The sequence below is a fragment of the Haliotis rufescens genome, unplaced genomic scaffold, assembly GCF_023055435.1.
Source record: "Haliotis rufescens isolate VD_foot unplaced genomic scaffold, xgHalRufe1.0.p SCAF_9, whole genome shotgun sequence".
In the NCBI taxonomy this organism is placed as follows: domain Eukaryota; kingdom Metazoa; phylum Mollusca; class Gastropoda; order Lepetellida; family Haliotidae; genus Haliotis; species Haliotis rufescens.
The window spans coordinates 9,945,302-9,970,040 of record NW_025964383.1 but is presented as its reverse complement, the minus strand read 5'-3'; the positions used below and the strand labels follow the sequence as shown (position 1 = coordinate 9,970,040).

Below are 24,739 nucleotides of genomic sequence, written 5' to 3'. Positions count from 1 at the left end.
TGACATGCAATGATAAAACACATTTCGAAGCGGCATTATATCCAATTCAAGATCAATATCACTGAGCCGTTCCCATATATAATCTGTCGCTAAGGCGAACAAATCAGGGAAAAGATTAGTATATTATCCATGGCCATGTTCCACACACTTACAGTTCTACTGATGTTTTGTTATTTTCCTGACGTACACGTTGCTTCAAGATTGTGTCGGAACGTCAGTTTACCGCAAAAGAAAGCGGAATTATACCATTTTTTATACATGCCCGTGTTAAACGATAATTGCAAGTGATTCTATACTTGAAGTTTCCATAAACCGGAGAAAACTGAGGGCCATGTCCACTAACAGTGAAAGAGTGAGTTGGGTTTAACGCCGTTTTTAACAGTGTTCCAGTTATATCAAGGCGTGTCAGCTTGATGTGAGAGGAAAGCCCGAAGTGATACAGTTCTCAGACGTTTACCACTTCGGTGAAACCCTCGAGCACGGGTATGGTGCTGACAAACCTAGAAACATAATTGGGGCGTACCGGGATTCGAACCCACAATCATAGGTTTCTGGCGTGCCCAAGGGACGCAACTCATCACAGCGAATCGCTGCGCCTTAGACGACTGGGCCACTAACAGACTGTAACTTGATTGATGACATTTCATTTTGTTACCGACTTGTATCAAGGTTGTATTCTTATTTTTCTGCTTCAATTGATCTGTATAAGTGTGGATGTGGAGATTCAAAATAGGCTTGAAAGACACCAAAAAGTAACAAATTAGAGAAAACATTCTGCCATCTTGATTGCGTTTCTGTACACACGTCACATGTACACTGGTACATTCTATGTCCGCTTCAATCACTTTCATCCCATTTCTTCACCGACATCAAATGTGGCAATGTGGCGGCACAACTGCAATACTTTCAGCACAACACTATTCATGTTGGGATTTAAAACAATTATATTACAGAGAAGAAACGGACCATGTCAACAAATTCATGATTTGTAACAACTTTTGATGAATCTGTGCACTCAGTCGTTTGTTGTGCCATTTCCCAGAAATGTAGGAAATGTGTGATCAACTGATCGATTACCACAGATTCATATTCATAACAATACTCATGTGAGGATGCAAAATGTTTCTTATACACAACAGAAACCAGTCAAATAGAAAAACAACACATTTAGCTAACCTTGTTACATTCTTGTACACAACAAACAGCACATGGACAGGTAACTTCTATGTCCGCCTCAATCAATACAATCACATTACTTTTGACAGTTTAAATAAATATGTCACACTTACAAGTTTACACAATGTCATGTTTATTTTATTTCCTATGCGAGGGCGTTATAAATAAGTGACTTCTTGGAGTCAGTCATGGTGATGTCCACCCCGCTGACCACCTTCATGTTGACTGTGCAGTCACCTGGCAGCCCAACACTAAACATGGGGAGAAGAGACTCCCTCCACTCAACATCCAACTTGGCCAAAACAATCCCCCTGTCGAGATCGATGAAGCCGAGTCTCCCCCTCCCCACATCCAGCACAACGCCATAGTGGAGGGTGGCCGGTGTGCCGCGTGTGGCAGACATTGTGTTTCCGTAACACTCCCCCCACTCCCCCTGCTGACACACGGTGGTACAGAGACTCCCCCGGTGTGTGAGACAGCTCCCTACACTGACACACCAGGAGCGGCGCTGTACACAAACATACCACTTACGGTCCACCTGGCTCTCTTCCCCCACACCCATCTCCAGGACAGGCCAACACAACCCTCCACCCACCACACCCACCCTGGAGTGGGTCTCCCAGTATCGTGGTGTGTGGGGGGCAGGGGTGACATTAGAGGGGGATGGAGGAAGGGGGATGGGGGATGAGCTACAGGTGCCGCGGTATGTCTGTAACCTGCCGCTGTCTCTGTGTTGTGTGGCGGGCGTCGAGTTGACCAGCTCACCGTCTGTAGTTACGTGGCACCAGTCTGTGTTGGCTCGAGCAGCGTCCAGTTGTAGTTTAGGACCTGGAAATATACATTTTGTTTACAGTTTACCAAATTTCCTGTCTTCAGATTACAAATAGAGCAGCTCATTGTGAACCTCGTTTCAATGTTTACAAAACACCGCACTGAACGATCGGCTGTCATGTTCGTCTGTCTGTGAATTTCATCGTTATTGTGATAAAATACGAATAATTTCACTGTGAAAGTATTTGTATGGGTATTTTAAATGTTTTACATAAATGTTTGTATGGATTGACAATGAAATATATACTGCATACTGTTGTTAGCTAAGCTGGTCTGCTGTCAGTAGTCAGAAATAGACACTTGCTGCCGGAAAACGCATAGCTGTCTTTATCACGATAAAACTATTATTGTTACTATTCTAAACTCTTCTTGTACAATTTTGTAAACAATAAGACAGAAAAAGATGATGTTTGACGATATTTTTACACGTGAGTGTTCAACAGACACAGTGTGAACAGGTAACTTCTACGTCCGCTTCAGTCACTGTCCACAGTTTCAGCACACTCGCTGGACGGGAGGATGTCGCGTCATATGTTGTGACTGGGCCATGTATTTGTGAATATTTCACGCATAATGCTTTTATATTTTTGTGACATATATTTTCAAAGCGATCAGTTTCTTATATCTCTACACAGTTCATTACAGATTCCTCGAGAAAAAGACACTGATACTGACCAGTACGATCATCACTATGTATAGGTTAGGCCGAGACGACCCAGTGTCTAATCGTTGAAATGATAATTAAACCGTGAGGCGCGCAGAGTCCAGTTATTCAACCGATTCAACGATCAGCACCTCGGATCCGAGTGGTCTGACATACAAGACATTTATGGCACCTTAAATGCTTAAAAAACAACTGCCCAACTGTGAGAACACTGTGTGAGTCGGCCCTGCGTGAAGCACGTGAAATGTGTTCCCCCAGCCTTTCGCACGTGCACTTCGCACTTTGCCGATTTGGGTTAGGAAATGCATGTCCAGGGGCAAGTATACCGTTCATTGTGGACCAACTCGAGCACATAAATTATCAATCACCTAAATATAACTTGCCCATTTTGATGAACCTATTATGAGCAAATATAACATTGCTCTAGATAATAGTAATTTATTTTCTGTCTATTCGTTTCGTTGAACGAAAAGCTACAAAATCACAAGTACTGTACAAATAGTAGAATGCACAGAGTATTCATAGAGAATGCACTGTATAAACATTGCATAAAACACAGTTCATAAAGGGATAAGGCAATTGGAGCTGATGTAAGGAAATATTTAGTTGTTAATTTTCTTCCCTTTGTGCCAGAAGACTACATTCGTTAGCCTACAGTGCTGAATTTGCGCGTTCGAATCCCGCTGCGACAACGTTTTTCACTAAATTATTCTATCATCAAGATACATGGTAGGGAATAAAAGAAGTTCAGTCATTGCCAAGTGGTGTTAAACTAACAATTTAGTCAGTTTGACCACAGACAAAGGGGCCATGATTTAAAGATTTATTTAACATTTAAGTCAATGGGTGAGCATAAAGCGTAATTGATGACACATGCTTATTTCACTGTAAATGGCGAAATAGCTGAACCAAGTTTTTATCCATTATTAAGTCATACCTGTAAATATTCAAATATGTATACAAATTTAAGTATAACCTTTCACCTTTAATCAATGATCAACCATTTCCAGCCTTTTCTCTACACCTCTGTTCTCGGCGTAGACGAAATGATTTATTATATGAGGACATTTTTCGATAAATATTTTTATGTTTATTGGCTTCATGCCCCCATTGGCTTCTAGCTATGTGTTTTCTGTTCATCGTGTTGTGACAGCATCATCCCTTTGTTGTCACACCTACCCATGTTATCCCACTCATGTATGCTTTGTTGTTACTGTTAATGCTCTAATGTTAATCCTCCACCTACTATATATATTCTGCACTATGTCCCTCATTCAGTCGTCTTTATTGCTTATTCGTTGGAGAAACAAGTCATGATCCCGGCACGAGCACGGGAACCCAAACAACCGTCTTAGGACACCATCAGGATCTAAAACCTCATCAAAGTCATTGCGAACAACTACACAGCAATCAATTCCGACTACTGGGATTTCGAACCACACAACTTTGACACAAGCCCAAGCCAGGGATTCGGACTCCCGGTGTAAGACGCCCGGCTAGACCCCTCACAATATTTATCTACCCCTCCTCTGACCACGATCTTGATTCGCCCTTCATATCATACACCAAACCACCCCCCTACCAGCACACACACACATACTTCCCTCCCCCCTCATCCCCTTCAATCAACCACCCCCAACCAACCCCACCCCGGCCCCACACCACCTGGCCACCAACCCACCTCATATCTCCAAACACAGAAAGGAATTCCTAACAAACGAAATACAACAACTTAAGTCCACTCCCTCAGCACACATCACGCCGCAAAAATTGTACAGTAACACAAACAAAATAGTTGAATTTATAATCGCAGCCATTCTATTAAAACATCCAACTGTCAACCCTCAAACTAAAAAACTAACTCCATAACCCCCCCCCAAACCTATCACCTCTGCACCAAACACAACCCCTCTTAATCCTCCCCCAACCATGTCCATCATACAATGGAACTGTAACGGCCTTCGGGCCAACGGACACGAACTGAAAGCCCTTATCTCCTTAAAAAAAATACAACCCCTCATCATTGCATTACAGGAAACCCTACTCTCACCCAAAAAAGAATTCCAAATCCCCGGGTTCCAAACGCTCCGGCAAGACCGCCCCCGCCCACAAAACACCCCCGGGCCCCCCCCACGGAGGACTTGCACTGTTTATCCATAACTCACTAAACTATAGCACTGTCCCCATCCCTACAACAAATTTGGAAACCCTAGCAATCGATACAACTTTCCACAAAACTAATCTACGAATAATAAATTTGTACCACACTAAAACCAAACCGTTTAACTCACAGGACCTTGATACTCTATCCCAGCACACCACCCAAAACACCATAATACTTGGTGATTTTAATGCCCATCACCCACTTTGGGGAACCAAAAATTATACAGATAAATTCGTGAGACTTCTGGTAGATTGGATAGACAAGACAAAATTCATCTCACTCAACGATAATCAACCAACAAGATATCCAACATCCAGTCTACAAAACCCTACAGCAGTCGACCTAACACTAATAACTAACAAATACTCACATCAAATCAGCTGGGACGCCAACACCGATACCTGGGGCAACGACCACTGCCCCATCAAAATCGAAACAAATCTCACCCCATCCCCCCTCTCTCACAACAACCAACCCCCCACTGAAACCACCCAACAAATCAAATTTAACTTTCAAAAAGCCAATTGGCAACTCTTCACAAAACTATGCAACCAAACCGACCCCAGAAAAATACAAAACAGCAACATCGACACCTTCAACTCCAACCTCACCAATACACTATTCGACATCGCAAGTCAATGCATTCCCACTTCCATCCCCGCCCCAGCCCACAACCCTGTCCCCTGGTCGAATGACGACATCCAAAAAACCAGAAAACAAAGGAAAAGAGCCCTAAATAAAAGTAAAAGGGACAAATCAAATATCCCTGAATTCATCCAACTTAGAAATCATACTAAACAGCTTATCAAAACGGCCAGGAAACAACACTGGCAACTCTTCTGTAATACCCTTAAAATTGGGGAAAATAACTCAAGGAAAATATGGAATAAGCTTAAGTCAATAAAAGAACATTTCCGGAAATCCGTCCAGCCCAACTTTAAAATGTGCCCATCTAATAAAGACAAAGCCAATCACTTAGCCACCCATTTTGCCAACTGCCAACACCAGTAGCACGGCCAACTACCCTCCCTCATTCCAGGACACTATCAAAAAGCACCCCCCCCCCCCCCCCCCCCCCCTATACAAAGCGCCCCGACCTAGCCCATTTCCCCATCAACAAAGCCATCAATATACATGAATTTCTACATGCACTACACAACAAAAATACAGCCTCAGCCACAGGAATCGATAACATGAGCTACATAATACTAAATAAAATACCACCACAAATACAACAACTACTACTACTGCTATACAATCAAATATGGTCATCAGGCACAACACCACAAACATGGAAACACGCAAAAATCATCCCAGTCCTAAAGCCGGGTAAACCACCCAATGACCCTGACTCCTTTCGCCCCATATCTCTCACTTCCCATATATGCAAAATCCTTGAATCCATTATTAATAACAGACTTAAGCATCACATCTCTACTAACAGACGTATAAGCCCAAACCAGAGCGGCTTCACAAATAACAAACAAACACTAGACCACATCCTTCACCTAGAACAAGACATTAGAACAGATCAATCAATGAAACAATACACACTGGCCATTTTTACAGATTTTAGCAAAGCTTTCGACATGGTCTGGCATACCGGCCTTCTAAAAACACTTGAAAACAATCAGATCAATGGGAGAATACTAAACTTCATTCACTCGTTCCTATCAGACAGACACATTACCGTTAAATCCCATCAAACCCTCTCCGACATTCACCCCACTGAAAACGGCACCCCACAAGGAAGCACCTTATCGCCAACGCTATTTAATTTTATGATTAATGATATCTTCTCAGACACCAAAAACATGGAGAAAATCACTACTGCAAAATTCGCAGATGACGTTTCCTTTTGGACCTCCTCGGCCTCCATCAATTTATTAAAAACCAGAATGCAATCTGCGTTAAACAACATTCAAAATTGGGCTTCCAAATGGGGCTTCCAAATTAACACCAATAAAACCACCGGCATGCCATTTAAAAAACAGTATATGCAAAATTACACACCCAAACTTCACCTTAATGACAAAATAAGTACATATCAGAAAGAAGCCAAGTTCAAGGCCCCCAAATACTGAAAATGGTCAACTCTTGTGAAAAAGATTTTAAATTTAATGAGAGCTATTAAAGGTAACAATTGGGGGTCCGACAAACAAACCCTCCTCAACATCTACAAAACACTTATTCAATCCAAAATCGACTACGCCGCTCCGGTCCAAAGCGGCATCTCAACTACTAACTATAACAAACAAAATCAATCCAATACAAGGCCCTCAAAATAGCCACCGGCACTAGGACTGGGACCTCACACCACGCCTTACTATTAATCACAAATACACTCTCCATCAAACACCGAATACAACAAACCATTCTCAACTACTGGGCTGGGGCACAACACAATCCAATTTTCAAAACAATAAAACAAAAATACGACATCAACAAACAGACGGTACACAAATTCAAAAATTCCCCTGACAAAGCTCCATATATGACCCACCTGCACAAGCTAATACTCACCCACAATTTAAGCAGCATAATACATACACCCCCCTCCCTACAATACATAGCCGACCTCCCCTCCCCTTCCCCCCCCCCCCCCCCCCCCCCCCAGTAGATACAACCCTCCACAAACTGTTCACACCAAGCAACGGCATCCCAGCTGAAAATAAGGCAAAACTAACACTTACACACATCCATAATAACTGGCCTACACACACTCACATCTACACAGACGCATCCCAATCAAACGACAAGATAGGATTAGGAATACACATAGACCAAACACCCCCGTTCACTACTAACTTTCACTCTAAAAAATTCACAAACAATAACACAGGGGAACTACTAGCAATCCTTACAGCAATACACGCTACCAAAACAATTAACCAACAACAATTCCTAATAATATCCGACTCACTAACGTCACTCAAACAAATACAAAACAAACACTCCAGAACACGTCCAGACCTTATCAACAATATTATTACTCTCACCAACCAACTCAATAACAACAACAAACAAATCAGCCTACCCTGGGCCCCAGGACACACCAATATACCAGGGAACAACACAGCTCACATCGCAGCCAAAATAGCCACCCAACAGCCATCTCTTGAAATCTACTTCCATACCTCGAAAGTAGAAATCAAGAATAAAATACAAAGGTCTATCAAACTCCAAAACTACAATAACATAATTCAAAACACTAATTCGCAATGGCCAATCTCAAATATCGCAACTTCAACAACTCAAACCACCTTGACAATTTCATATCCAGAATTATTAGCGGCAACACAAACCTCAACCACAATCTCCACAAACAAGGACAACACCCGGACGGGAATTGTATATACTATAAAAAACCTGAAGACTTGTACCATATTTTTAACAGCTGTCCTTTCTATAACACCCTTCACTCTGAACTCTACCTAGCTGTCCCCTCTAACTATAAACAAAACCTTTCACTACTCCTCAACCCTTCCAACCCTATCCACATCCTCAATGCAATAACACAATTTTATCATCAAAGCAGACCTCCTAGACAGAATTTAGAACCTCCCAAACGAAACTAAACAAAATTACTTTGCTCTAGTCAACAATTTCCATTAACTTTCGGATCAGGATCCAAATTTCAAACACGAGCCGTCCTCTCCGACGTCCGCGCCTAAAACCCAGTTTTCCACACACTAAACAAAGACACCCGTTTAGCCAGCCAGCGCCTACCACAAGCCCACACCGCTCGCCACCTAACCAAGTTATAACCCCCCTCCCTTCTCCCCACCCCCCGGGATTACCGGCTTATACAGTCCTTTCATTTCTTTCTTTAATCAACCGGTGTCTAGCCGGGAGAGCCACATTTCAGAAATGGCTATTGCCGGTAGAGCCACATTTTCAGCTAAGTGCATTTCACCTATTCTAGCGGGTAAGTAATTAATCCGATTACCGATACCTTTAAATGAGTGTCCCACATTTAAATTACTAAGGGTGGTGTTACTTTCTTACTTACTTATATTGGAGATTTAACGTGCGCTTTCCGACTGCAACGGTAACCTGTTAGAATCACAAAGCATGTTTTGACAGCATAGCCGCGAGAGCCACATTATACAATCACGCAACCATAACCATTGCCGCGAGAGCCACATCAATTTGGGCTATCTATTTTCGAAATGTGGCTTTGCCGGCCTGTAACCAATCAACCACTACCTATATTTATTAATGCAGCCTAACTGCATACTTACAACCACCCAATATGCTGTACCAACCCAAACTTCACCCGGTAAGATAAAGTTACACCTCTTAATGGAAATAACACCCCCAGCAATAATACTCTCTAGTACCTTCTATAGGATAGCATAGGGTACCTCCGGTTAGTTTCAGTTTTTTGGGTATGGTGTTTCTTTTGTTTAACCAATTTATCATTACTTCCCCACCTACCCCCTCCGCGAAATGCAATAAATGCGAAGCGGACGTAAAATCATTAAATCAGCAGGCCTCATTCAGTCTTGCTTGACAACGGTATAAGGATCTATACCGAAACGTCGCTTTTCACAGTTTTAAAGAGGTTGTTATCCATAAAAATATTGTGTCTATCTCACATGAGCTAAGACTTAGTTCTAAAGGTTAACAAAGATAATAGTATTATCGGCCCTTGTTTTAGCCATTATACAACATGAACCTTTGTAATATTGAAAGAGCGTGTTCAGCTACAATACCTGTTGAGAAGGGAGAGCCAGGTTTTGTTTTGTTCGTTTGTTGTTTAACGCCGCACTCAGCAACTTTCCCGCTTTATTGTGAGTGAGTGAGTATGGTTTTACGCCGCTTTTAGCAATATTCCAGCAATATCACGGCGGGGTACACCAGCAATGGGCTTCATACATTGTACCCATGTCGGGAATCGAACCCGGGTCTTCGGCGTGATAAGGGAACGCTTTAACCAGAAGGCTACCCGACCGCCCTCCCCTATTTATAACGGCGATCTGTAGATACTCCAGTATGGACCAGGCAATCCAGTGATTGACATCATGACCATCGATCCACGCATTTGGGATACGATGGCATGTATCAACTAAAAGTCAGCGAGCCTGACGACTCGGTCCCGTTTGTCGCCTCATACGACTAGCATGGACTGCTGAAGACCTATTCTACCCCGGATCTTCACGGGCCGGGAGAGCCAGGTAGGTCTTGCACATGTTTGTACCAGCGAGACACATTAAAGTTGTTGATGAACAAAATCACGACTAGTTTTCCAAGCTTCATGTCATCCTCTTGACGAGAGATTTCCGTGGCTGTTAGTGACGAAACTTAACGGGTGGACAACATCAGTGCACGCAGTATCGTGTCCTGTGTTTAAAGGGGAGACAACCTCAGTTCACACAGTATCACGGCTTGTGTTTTAACAAACCAAAATCACGACTGGTTTTCCAAGACTCATGTTATCCTCTTTTTATAGCAACAGATGAGAGATCTCCGTGTCGCAGTTTACATGGCATATATGACAGGCTTGGGCGCTGTCACGTTTTCTCGCCCTACACGCATCTCGTTTGGTCAGCTCTTCTGGGACACACGCGCGCGCCGTGTGCACACATATCTACCAACCTGCAGACGGGGACATTGCCGGCTCGTTGCTTCCTCCAGAGTTGTTGTCGGCCGCATCGTCAAACGTTTACACCCACTTCGCTAGTTGTCATGAAGTGCAATTTCAGTGTAACAAGAGTGTTATCTATCTAACGCCTCTGTCAGTCAGGCCAATAATAAGTTACCCACTTAAAACAGCATACACTACAAGGGATCAAATTTTGGTATATAGCATTTGTGAATGCCATTAACCCAAGAGGTGCAACGCCTTGCACCAAAAAATATTTTTGTAATGTCCCCATGGGCGGGGCTGGTTCTTAAGTCTTCAAAACAAAGAGCGTCACACGTGTGTGGTAAGTCAGTTCAATTCATATGAAATAGGCACATAGAAAATTGGGACAGTTTGAATTTGCCTGGTGAATCAGACAGAAGAAACGAGAAGACAAAACTATTTAAAAAAAACAAAAACGAAAACCCAGTGATGGATACCATGTGCAACGCCCAACGCCGTTGGCCATTGAGTCATATTCATGTCGTCTCTTATGAATTGGAACATAGTTTTGGGGACCTATTCTAAACCTGGTCGTCACGGATACATTGCACTTATTTTCAGATCGGGAAACTCCCCGGATGTAAAAAGTTCATGTGTTCTTGATCATGCGCCATCATATCGAATTCGCCAAAAAAGTTGGCATTTCAGTGTGTAAACACTCGTCCGTGTTTCTTATTCTGCCTCATCTTCCCCTTATGTAGTTACGTCTACAATACAGTTGGTTGTATGAGTTAGACTATTTTTTCTTCGAGTCTTGACACCTAGCCCGGCTAACCTTCCGGGCACCCCTCGACATAGACCTGATTGACTGTTTGTGTTCAGTCGGAAACACAACTGCCAGCTATTCTAAACCGCAAAAACGAAATAATAACCAGACATATGAATAAATTAATTCATCTGCCAATTGACAATTATTATATATAAGTCATTTCAGGGGCTTTACAATGACATAAAGAGAAACTGGATTTTCATAATAGATCTTCAGGAAACAATGTGAGAAACTCTACAACGTCCATGCGACCAGACACCAGAAATGTCAATAAACTGCAGAAATGCACGCAGTATCGTGTCCTGTGTTTAAAGAGAAGTCAACATCACGCAGTATCATGTCATGTGTTTAAAGGGCGGACAACATCACTACACCCAGCACCATGCCCTGTGGTAAAAGGGCGCCCAACATCACTGCACCAAATATCATGTCCTGTGGTAGAAGGGCAGTCAACATCACTACACCAAGTACCATGTCCCGTGTTTAAAGGGCAGTCAACATCACTACCCCAAGTCCCATGTCCTGTGGTAAAAAGTCGAACAACATCACCACTCCAACTTCCATGTCCTGTGGTAGAAGGGCGGACAACATCACTACACCTAGTACAATGTCCCGTGGTAAAAGGAAGGACAACATCACCACTCCAAGTCCAATGTCCTGTGGTAAAAGGGCGGACAACATCACTACACCAAGTAACATGCCCTGTGTTTAAAGGGCGGACAACATCATTACACCCAGTCCAATGCCCTGTGGTAGAACGGCGGACAACATCACTACACCAAATACCATGACCTGTGGCAAAAGGGCGGACAACATCACTACACCAAGTACCATGCCCTGTGGTAGAAGAGCGGACAACATCACTACACCAAGTACCATGCCCTGTGGTAAAAGGGCGGACAACATCACTACACCAAGTCCCATGACCTGTGGCAAAAGGGCAGTCAACATCACTACACCAAGTACCATGACCTGTGATTAAAGGGGGGACAACATCACTACACCCAGTATCATGTGTTCAGAACATGGACGACATGACTTCACCCAGTACCGTGTTGTGTTGAAAATGGTGGATAACATCAGTAAACCCGTGCCTTCTTCTGTGTTCAGAAGATGGTCAACACCACCAGACACATACATTGTTCCATGCCTTGTGTTTAGGAAATGGAAACATTACATCACACAGTAACCTGGTGGATTTCAGTGATGCACCAATCACTTCATACTTCGTGAAACATTTTCAGCAGTGCCCTGTCGACCAGGAAAAAGCGCTTCACCCAGTAACCTATCCTGTCCGTTAAGGGCGAGCAACGAAACATGTAAAGTGTGGAACACGACCAAGCACGCATCTGATTGTACTCACACTGCAGAGTCACCGGTGTCCTCGTTCCTGTTTTCAGAGTGTAGGTTTTAACACCCGCATCTGCAAAACAATTTCTAGATAAAAGCACAAACATAAATGCGGTCACACATATATAACATTAAGTTAGATGTTGAGAACTCTGTTGGTTTCACGAGCGGAATACACCATCTTTGTACACAACAAAATATCTGCCAAGACAAATCTGGGGCCGTTTAATAACTACAGTGGTTTAAAGAAAAATCCCAATCTAACTTTCCTCCCCCTTCAACTGCTGTACAGCACTGATTGACATTCATTGTGTATTAGATCTGTAACCATTATTTTACAAATATCATAATATCATGTCAAATTGAAAATTCAAATCTGTGAAAAATTGAATTATTCAAATTCATATTTGGAAAAAGCTTACAAGGTAATCTTAAGATAATTCAAACCTATTTGTGGTTTGGCATTTTGTGTTTTTCAAAATATAGCCTGGGAAATATAGCATGAAAACTAAAGGCTTATACATAGCTTCGTTATTTTGTATTGTTATTGTTTTCAATGAAACGTATCTTACCAAAACTTGCCAATGGCGTTGGATCGTCAGCTACCTCCAGCACTTTCAGCTTAGAACAAAAGAAAATCCAAGGATCACATAACAGTAGGCTTGTTCTGAATATGAGGTACAGGCGTCACTTTAATGTACAAACTATTACGAACATGACATGTACCAAGTCAATCGTGAAATGCTAAATTTGATACATCAGAAATAACGATTCGTATGTACACACGTTTGCTGAATGAGAATACTTACATCTTTGTATTTGTTTTCCAGGTCAGTTAGATGGCTATCGTCTGTCTGTGTGCCTTGATCTGTACAATAAATACACACAACTGTTACAAATCGATGAACTATTTGGCTTTTCCCTGAGGTGTTGTTGATAATGTATAGATAGCTCATTAGCAACCCATCTTAAACTAAACATCAACAAGAAGACACGAATCTTCTGTATTGTTTGAAATGACATATTAACTCAATACGATAACACAGTATTCAGTAGTAATCAATAAAAAAGGTTAATTTCATGTTTTCGTGTTCTACCAACTTCTCAAAGCCAAGTTATCAAATACTTACCCTTTGTTTGTTTTATTCAAAGCTTCAATCAATCTTCATATACAAAATGAACTATCGCCAGAGTAAGAAGCAAGTACCTGCATGTGTATGTGCCTGAGCTGCTGATCCATCTTCATTGACAGATCCGAAGTCAGAAATGTAGGATTTCAATTTCTCCAGGCCCCCTGTGTTGAAACTGGCTGCAGATGCACTGTGTGTCTCTGGTGGAACTGATCTGAGATGCGTTTTCGCTGTGTCTTGTATCGAACACTCCAGTGTGAGAAAGTCAGAGTTTGAAGCATATCTGAGCATCGTACTGATGTAGTCTGAGATCCACGTGCATCTTTCCCTCTCGCCTTCAGAGGTAACTTGTACAGTGTGCAGCTTTGACAGTTCCTGCTTCGTCTGATTCTCCAGATCTATGACCAGCTCCTTCTCTCTTTGATCAAGTTGTGTCCTCAGAGAATGGAAAGTGTGGTGGATGGCCTCCTTAAGAGCACTACTTGTATTCTTTGTGTCATTTACGACTTTGCTGACGCTCTTCAAATATGCTTGGTGACAAGTTTGATGTGCAGTCACATTCTTCCCATGTTGTTCTATCCGTCCTTTTGCAGCATCAGCAGCCACATCTAAATCCTCAACGTCGTGCTCAGAATGCTCGCCAAGCCTGCATTTGGCACAAATTGAAATGTTGCAGTTTTTATCAAAATACTCAAGAGGATAACGATTGTGAAGTTTGCATACTGGTTCTACAAACATGCTCCCCGGTGCCATATCCCGAAAGGTTTCAACAACATGTCTTCTGGTAGCTTTAACACCATTGTGCAAGTTCTGGCAGTATTCGCAGAGGAACTCTTCACACTCCTGACACCAACACACAGCCTGATTTCCATCGTCTTCATTTGTACAAAGAAGCTCTGTGGGGCGATGTTTGACTGTCAGGTGGAATATTTCCTTCTGTCTGACTGCGTCCTTCTGGAGGCTTGTGTCTGTGAGGTTGACCTCCCTCTGACATGTAGAGCATGATATCACACCACCAGCTGCAGATGTCACACATGTCTCACACACAGCGTGTAGACAGGGCAGTAAGTAGGGCACTGGACCTTTCAGGGTAAATTGCTGCTGACAGACAGAACACTTCGGGAAGGTGTCCATTCTGAAACAAAGAATAACATTGTATCTATTACAACGAGAACAGATGCGAACAGATTATCAATAATGGCACATTGATTTCACGAAAATAATGGACTAAACCTAAGCACTTACACTTGATCCATGATGTATTTGAATTAAAACAGGCAATCTGATTATTGAATACATAAAGATCAAGATTGCTTGAGACACATGTTGTGATATTTTATTATTGAATGATGATGCTGGTTGTTAGAATGTTTTCCTAGACTGTCTTTCTTATTCTGGTGACACTGAATGTCAACAGGGCATTGTGCCTAAAGCATGCCTACTGATGCGGTGAATGCTCTAGCAAACATTAAGTTATCGGAGCCGCCATTTGTATTGACGTCGAAATGCCACCAATCAGACTGCATTAGATTGATGAATTTGCTGTATCGCTCATGAGGACGGTTATGAACACATTGGTCGTGTGATACACATAATTGGAAATTACTCTATTTTGTATCTGTTTTTGTCTTTTGTCTCAGTAAAAAAAACGTACTTAAAAAACAGATCAAATCTCTAAACATTGATATAGAGGAAGTGGCGATGCCGACATTGTAATATACATGGCCATGTACATTGGAAAGTCATACTGATAGGTACAAAGGGAAACTATCTTTCTTTTCTTGTACTACCTACCAGCATACGCTATATACTCCACCCGTACCTTCCTCTACCTGTGCTACCAAGCAGCATACACTTCATACTCCACCCGTATCTTCCTCTTCTTGTACTATATACCACCATACACTAAATACTCCGTCCGTACCTTCCTCTTCTTATACTACCTACCACCATGCACTATATACTCCACCCGTATCTTCCTCTTCTTGTACTACCTACTACCTTACATGTACACTATATATTCCACCCGTATCTTCCTCTTCTTGCACTACCTACCATCATGCACTATTTATTCCACCCGTATCTTCCTCTTCTTGAAATACCTACCAGCATACACTATATTCTCCACCCGTACCTTCCTCTTCTTGTACTACTTACAAGCATACACTATATACTCCACCCTTACCTTCCTCTTCTTGCACTACCTACCAGCATACACTGTATACTCAACTCGTACCTTCCCCTTTTTGTACTACCTACCAGGATACACTATATACTCCAACCGTACCTTCCTCTTCTTGTACTATCAACCAGCATACACTATATACTCCACCCGTATCTTCCTCTTCTTGTACTACCCACCAGCATACACTATATACTCCACCCGTACCTTCCCCTTCTTGTACTACCTTCCAGCATACACTATATATTCCACCCGTACCTTCCTCTTCTTGTACTACCTACCAGCATGCACTATATACTCCACCCGTACCTTCCCCTTCTTGTACTGCCTACCAGCATACACTATGTACTCCACCCGTACCTACCCCTTCTTGTACTACCTACCAGCATACACTGTATACTCAACTCGTACCTTCCCCTTTTTGTACTACCTACCAGGATACACTATATACTCCAACCGTACCTTCCTCTTCTTGTACTATCAACCAGCATACCCTATATACTCCACCCGTATCTTCCTCTTCTTGTACTACCCACCAGCATACACTATATACTCCACCCGTACCTTCCCCTTCTTGTACTACCTACCAGCATACACTATATATTCCACCCGTACCTTCCTCTTCTTGTACTACCTACCAGCAGGCACTATATACTCCATCCGTACCTTCCCCTTCTTGTACTGCCTACCAGCATACACTATGTACTCCACCCGTACCTACCCCTTCTTGTACTACCTACCAGCATACCCTATATACTCGACCCGTACCTTCCTCTTCTTGTACTACCTACCAGCATACCCTATATACTCCACCCGTACCTTCCTCTTCTTGTACTACCTACCAGCATACACTATATACTCCACCCGTACCTTCCTCTTCTTGTTCTGACTACCACCATACACTTAATACCTCACCCTTACCTTCCTCTTCTTCTACTGCCTACGACCATACACTAAATACCTCACCCGTACCTTCCTCTTCTTGTACTACATACCACCATACACTAAATACCTCACCCGTATCTTCCTCTTCTTGTATTACTTAACACCAAACACTAAATACCTCATCCGTACCTTTCTCTTTTTCTACTACCTAACACCATACACTAAATACCTCACCCGTACCTTCCACTTTTTGTACTACCTACCACCTTACACTAAATACCTCACCCGTACCTTCACCTTCTTGTACTGCCTAACAGCATACACTATATACTCCACCCGTACCTTCCCCTTCTTGTACTACCTACCAGCATACACTATATACTCCACCCGTACCTTCCCCTTCTTGTACTACCTACCAGCATACCCTATATACTCGACCCGTACCTTCCACTTCTTGTACTACCTACCAGCATACACTATATACTCCACCCGTACCTTCCTCTTCTTGTACTACTTAACACCATACACTATATACTCCACCCGTACCTTCATCTTCTTGTACTACCTACCAGCATACACTATATACTCCACCCGTACCTTCCCTTCTTGTACTACCTACCAGCATACACTATATACTCCACCAGTACCTTCCTCTTCTTGTACTACCTACCAGCATACACTATATATTCCAACCGTACCTTCCTCTTCTTGTACTACCTACCAGCACACACTATTTACTCCACCCGTACCTTCCCCTTCTTGTACTACCTACCAGCATACACTATATATTCCACCCGTACCTTCCTCTTCTTGCACTACCTGCCACCATACACTTAATACCTCACCCGTACATTCCTCTTCTTGTACTACCAACCAGCATGCACTAAAAACCTCACCCGTACCTTTCCCTTCTTGTACTACCAACCACCATACACTAAATACCTCACCCGTATCTTCCTCTTCTTGTACTACTTAACACCATACACTAAATACCTCACCCGTACCTTCCTCTTCTTGTACTACCTAACACCATACACTAAATACCTCACCCGTACCTTCCACTTTTTGGACTCCCTACCACTATACACTAAATACCTCACCCGTACCTTCCCCTTCTTGTACTGCCTACCAGCATAAACTATATACTCCACCCGTACCTTCCTCTCCTTGTACTACCTACCAGCATACACTATATACTCCACCCGTACCTTCCCCTTCTTGTACTACCTACCAGCGTACACTATATACTCGACCCGTACCTTCCCCTTCTTGTACTACCTACCAGCATACACTATATGCTCCACCCGTACCTTCCCCTTTTTGTACTACCTACCAGGATACACTATATACTCCAACCGTACCTTCCTCTTCTTGTACTATCAACCAGCATACACTATATACTCCAACCGTATCTTCCTCTTCTTGTACTACCCACCAGCATACACTATATACTCCACCTCTACCTTCCCCTTGTTGTACTACCTACCAGCATACAATATATATTCCACCCGTACCTTCCTCTTCTTGTACTACCTACCAGCATACACTATATACTCCACCCGTACCTTCCTCTTCTTGTACTGCCTACCAGCATACACTATATACCTCACCCGTACCTTCCCCTTCTTGTACTACCTACCAGCATACACTATACGCTCCACCCGTACCTTCCTCTTCTTGTATTACCTACCAGCATACACTGTATACCTTACCCGTACCTTCCCCTTCTTGTACTACTTACAAGCATACACTATATACCTCACCCGTACCTTCCTCTTCTTGTACTACCTACCAGCATACACTATATACCTCACCCGTACTTTCCCCTTCTTGTACTACCTACCAGCATACACTATATCCTCCACCCGTACCTTCCTCTTCTCTTACTACCTATCAGGAAATATTATTTACTCTGTCTGTATATCCTACACCTTGTGCTATCTACCGGCGTACACAACTCACTGCACCCGACACTCTTGCACCTTGATCAACCTACACGAATATCCATAACCCCTGAACGTATAGATATCCCATTGGACTCCGACACAGTTAAATCTCTATAAATAACCCGTCCTGCATGTATCTTGCCTACCTCATAGAAGTCACAACAAGCAGGTTACATATTGATCCTTGTCAAGAAGCGGAATCTCTCTAACCCTAATATGTGCCAGTGTTAAAACACTGTTTAATTTTCACAACTTTAGGTAGAGTTATTCGTTAGAGTTATTTTTGTAAGTGTTATAGCGTATGCATCGTGCATAATATACTTCGAGGAATGGCGTCTGAGTTGGGAGTGAAAATGAAAGGTTTACTTGATTGCTCCGATTCCTCGAATGTGTAAACTTAAATCAAGGCCAAAAGGAATATATAATTTACTATAACGCTGATTTACACTGACAATATATCTTTATCAAGACACTTTTACTCATATATGTCGCGACAATATAGGACACACCTACCTGTGAGTTTATCTTCCTTGTTATACAGGTCACTTCCGGGTCAGACGTCTATGCGCGAGCGTCATCGAATTGTGATAGTGAGTGAGTGAGTATGGTTTTACGCCGCTTTTAGCAAAATTCCAGCAATAACACGGCGGGGGACACCGCACCTTTTGTCGAATATCAGGCCACCAACATTTTCCAATAACATACATATCAAATTTATGGACGGGATGCTTTGCATAGTCAGGTTCAATAAACGGCATACTACCTATGCGTTTCTTTTTTTTTGAAGAGTGTATGTAGTACCGATACGGCATATAGGCAAGTCATTTACATATTTTGTTTGGTGTTTTACGCCACTGGCAGCAATATTCTAGCAGTATCATAGCGGCCTGTTGATATTCGAGCATGGGCCATTCACATCAGAGGATGATAATATGAGCAACGATGACAGGCAATCAACTACGTCACCAAACCTGACAGTCAGAGCGAACTTAGTCGCTCTAAAGACATGCAATAGAGTCTTGGCAAACTACACGATCCACACGGGTGATTTAGATATTTGAATGACGGACTGGCTTGTCTATTTTACCCTCTTTACTGTTCCTTCAGCAGAAATATTAATACCAATCAGTCTTTATTTTACTTACGTTTGAAATATGACATTTAAATGGGTAGATGTGTTTGGTGATTAAACATGTTTAATGCTTAATAAGTGTTTGATATTGGATAGCTTTCGTTGCTTGAGTTAACCCGTGAAGATCCGGGGTAGCATAGGTCTTCAGCAACCCATACTTGCTGTAAAAGGTGACTATGCTTGTCGTAAAAGGCGACTAACGGGATCGGGTGGTCAGGCTCGCTGACTTGGTTGATGCATGTCATCGCTCCAAATTACGTGGATCGATGCTCATGATATTAATCACTGGATTGTCTGGTCCAGACTCGATTATTTACAGACCGCCGTCATATAGCTGGAATATTGGTGAGTGCGGCGTTAAACAACCAACCAACCAACCAATGTTGCTTGAGTTTCAGACTTTGCATGTGACATCACCCTGATAAACATTGCCCACTAGTACTGTGTTCTACACCCAGTTCCAGAAAGTGCTACCAGAATTTGCTAAAATAGATGTAAAAATGTATTTACGTTTACTTATTTTTGGAAATGAATATTATAGCAGATGACGTCAATATAAAAATCGGGTCTTTTACTGCGCTATATGATACCTCTAGATGTCTGCGCGAAGATCTCAGGGCACCTAATCTTCTTCATTAATTAATGAGCGTCGAGGCTTCTAAAGTGTTGGTACGAGTGTGCGATGTGAATATTTGTTGTTTGCATCTAAAATTTATATTGTTGCAGACATAGTTTATGTCACGTCGGTATACTATTAAGTGTAAATGAGTGTTCTGTGAGGGTTGTCGTTTACTAAGACCATTCCGACCGTAATGAAGCAGAATCGCTGTGTAAAGCTGTGTTTGGATTCCGTGGAAGAGTCACCCTTACATGGAGGTGAGAAGTTTCGTATCGGAGTAACATTATCTGCTTTAAATGAACTTACGGGTAACGTACAGGAGGAATACACTATAAACTTACAACAAAAATCAATAACATACGATGACGTTTAATTATTTTCAGGCCAAGGGATGGCACGGAAGTTGATATGGAAACAAAAAAGCATCAAATAATGGTACTGACCGTTAGGGCATGACAAAACGTTGAGTGAGTTGACAGTTTTTGGCAATATTCCTGCAAGATGTTTGGGCGTGACAAACGACACTTTAAATTACAAGGTTACCTCACGAAAGGCGTGAGGCTCAAGCTCAGTTTCAGTTATTTTGAATTAAGCCACTTTGAACAGTATTTTAGCGTGCAAGCTAATGTGTGAGGAATAGCAGAGGTGGTGCAGACGTTTACAACTATAGTAAAACTCGTAGCATTCGGGCTAGCGCAAGGGACAGCTCTTCACAGGGCTTAGCCGAATGGGTCATCCGTCCGTTGTAGCATGTCTAGAATGTCTGGAATGTGAGGGACGGTCGGGTAGCCTAGTGGTTCGATTCCCGACATGGGTACAATGTATGAAGCCCATTTCTGGTGTCCCCCGCCGTGATATTGCTGGAATATTGCTAAAAGCGGCGTAAAACCATACTCACTCACTGGAATGTGAATGTTGCCTGCAGTTTGTGAGGTCACTTACTCAACATATTCACATTCTGTGTCCCACAGTGTTGACTTACTTGACTTACCCACAGTGGTGTTCACAAGGAGCGAAACCTGGTGACATTAGCTTCACGTTATATACACATTTTACACTTTGACCCTATACTATTCATCATAAAATTTAAATTCGTTCGTTTTGTTGTTTGACGTGAAATTGTATATTTTGGGCGAATTTAATCCTCTGGCGTTCTCGGTTGTATCGCTTCATATGGGCGATGGGCTGAATGACAACAAACATGTTTTTGGAGCGAACTGAATCATAATAGTTTGAATAATATAATAGGTAAGTTTTATCATACTTATCATACGGCGATATTTAGTATATACAAGGGTGCACGGGTGGCCCAGTCGTCTAAGGCGCCGCGATTCGCTGTGCAGAGTTGCGTCCCTTGGGCACGCCAGAAATCTATGATTGTGGGTTCGAATCCCGGTTCGCCCCAATTATGTTTCTAGGTTTGTCAGCACCATACCCGTGCCCGTGGGTTTCACCGAAGTGGTAAACGTCTGTGACCTGCATCACTTCGGGCTTTCCTCCCACATTAAGCTGACACGCCGCGATATAACTGGAATACTGTTAAAATCGGCGTTAAACCCAACTCACTCACTCACTCACTAGTATATACAAAGCAGAAGGTCAAGCCATTTATACATTAACAAAATGCATTAAAACTAGTCCTTCAAGAAATGTCAATATGCTGTAGGATTCAGTGCCCATGAACAACTGTCTGTTTGTGTAACTCGGTCGAGGTACGACTGAGTGGATAAATGTCATGTTACGCAGTATTACGAAAATACCACTTCAAAGAAACAAATTCTACTCGTAGATTCACGCTGAGAGCGTAATACCACCTATTCAGTGAATACTTGCAGCCTTTGAGAGGTGAGGAAATACTGATTCTCTCCCTAATTCTGTAACTTTTTCAGGGGGCACGGGTGGCCCAGTCGTCTAAGGCGCCGCGATTCGCTCACTCACTCACTTTCACATTTTCAACATTCAATAAAGGTCAGATAAACCGTCATTCCGAGTAGGTTACTCTAAAATACACATCGTCTATTTTTTTCTGAGAAAATGGAGCAATATCTATATGAGACGTAGATAATCACTCAATCTATTTCTGAAAGAAGTGACATCAAACAGTCTGTGACGTCTTTGATATATGATCGTCTTTAACCATTCTCGACGATGCGGTGATATGTGTCGTTGGTATGGGCCGCTTCGCTAACAATGTCACCAACGACGTGAATTAGCTAGTCAGAATGAATAACAAAACAATGCTCAAGATAATATATTGTCAATAATTGCACCAATACATTTGCCCCTAAGGGCAATACCAGGATACATCAGCGTAACACGGAGTTATAGTTGGCTGGACTAACGAGTGAATGCATAGTCCATTCAAAAACCTCGTAACGAAATCGACAGCCGGTTCGTAAACGACTTTGATCGATTTCAGGATTTGAAAGCATGTGTACCGTCGATTGGGCGTCGTTAGATATTAATCAAATATTTTCAAGTATTTTAAATAAAGGTCCTTAGTTTGATGCACTTCGCGAGGTAAGACCCTTTTTATTACAATACAGATGAGATCGTCTTGATGACTGGGCGCAGCGATTTTCTTTTAAAAATGGACTTCTATAGCCAGCTTATTAAAACTCCCTTGACTCGCGAAGATGGTCATTGCTGATAATTTGAGCAACAGTCCATGCCATTGACGTACGATGTCACGTAGTGCAACCACGTAAGCCCAGTTGACATAGGGTACTCTCCAGAAAGACGCCTTATCGTACGGCTATGGTAACATATGGGGCTTGAGGTCATATCAGCGCGAAGATTGCTTTGAAAAACGTTGCTACGTTCTGTCCAGGAGTCCCCGTGGTGTGGTTGTGATACGAACTTACTGTAGTGACGCACACAGATAACGCATAATCAACGCAACATCGGACAAGCCTCGAAACACGCCGAACGACATTGTTGTCATATTTCCTAATGCTTAAATACACAGAACAACTTTATTTGATTGGTGTAGCCATCGTGACTAATATTACAAAAATAATCGACAATGCTTATTCAAAGTGTGTTTGATATTATGACTGAACTTTCACTATGTGTTTAAACCAAGGCAAGTGATGTCAAGTTATGCAGCTAATAGGTTTCGTCCTAGACTAACATTTAGTCTATGAAATCTGTCATTACACAATACCCCTCTCGACTCTAAAATTAAAAATAAAAATTAAAAATTTCCCTATGCTGTGGAATAGAGCTAGCTAGAGCTGGCTTGACTTGCTTTGGTATACGTTTCTAGACTGGTGTTTTTTTCATAAAATATATATATTCCACAGTCATGGTGCAGGACTAGTTTCGTCCATATACAATCATATGCAACTGCATGTAGAGTTGTACTTACAACTACATGTGTCTGTAAAATGGGAGTAACTGGGTGAGTGCTCAATTTGAATCTATATGGGGAATCGATCCCGGGGCTTCGACGTCACGAACGAATGCTTTACCCAGAAGGTCACCACCGACCTATACGTGGTTAGTTGTCAGATCAAAGTGGTGTTTTCAAAATCCGAGTCAGGAGTATGGTCAGGACGCCTCACCCTGACTTGCATATTTTCCGCACCGAAATTTCCCACCCCTTCATTGATTAAAAACTTGTAATGTTTGCTTAATAGCTGGGACGAAAAGAAAAGGTTGTCTTTAGCTATCCAGGTCATTAACTGGGATCAGTTACACATTTCCTGTTATCGATATGTATTCGTTGTGGACAGTATATGTTGTGATCTGTAAATTGTGTTTGTTTGGCATACATATATTCTTTAGATTAAGTGTGGGGGCGGTCGGGTAGCCTGGTGGTTAAAGCGTTCGCTCGTTACGCCGAAGACCCGGGTTCGATTCCTGACATGGGTACAATGTGTGAAGCCCATTTCTGGTGTCCCCCGCCGTGATATTGCTGGAATATTGCTAAAAGCGGCGTAAAACCATACTCACTCACTAGATTAAGTGTGTACATGTTAACTTATTTGATCAAGTTAGTCGTAATTGTATGAATTTTCGCATTAAAAAAATGACCCGAAACATGACGTGTAATTCTCACGTATGTGTATTTGCACAGGCAGGTACACGTAAATAAGATGTTTGAACAGGTAACGCCCTCTACCGAGCAAGTGGATACAGGCCAATGGGGTTACAACTGTTGGTCATCAGATAAGATATGAATGTGCACAGTATGATCACAGTTACAACTAAAAAATAAAACCAGATTAAATATCTGACGAAACAACAAAACCTCT

At 42.3% G+C, this 24,739-nt stretch overlaps 1 protein-coding gene across 1 annotated transcript; it reads right to left on the bottom strand.

Moving 5' to 3' along the window:
• Positions 1-1,151: 1,151 nt before the first annotated feature.
• Positions 1,152-19,291, bottom strand: LOC125377414 (tripartite motif-containing protein 3-like). The gene is made up of 6 exons (XM_048390575.1): positions 19,243-19,291; positions 13,794-14,851; positions 13,396-13,454; positions 13,159-13,207; positions 12,600-12,659; positions 1,152-2,004 (listed from the first exon to the last, which is right to left on the bottom strand). The coding sequence occupies exons 2-6, from the start codon at positions 14,848-14,850 to the stop codon at positions 1,322-1,324; spliced, it is 1,908 nt and encodes a 635-aa protein (XP_048246532.1). The 5' UTR covers position 14,851; positions 19,243-19,291; the 3' UTR covers positions 1,152-1,321.
• Between the last annotated feature and the right edge of the window lie 5,448 nt (positions 19,292-24,739).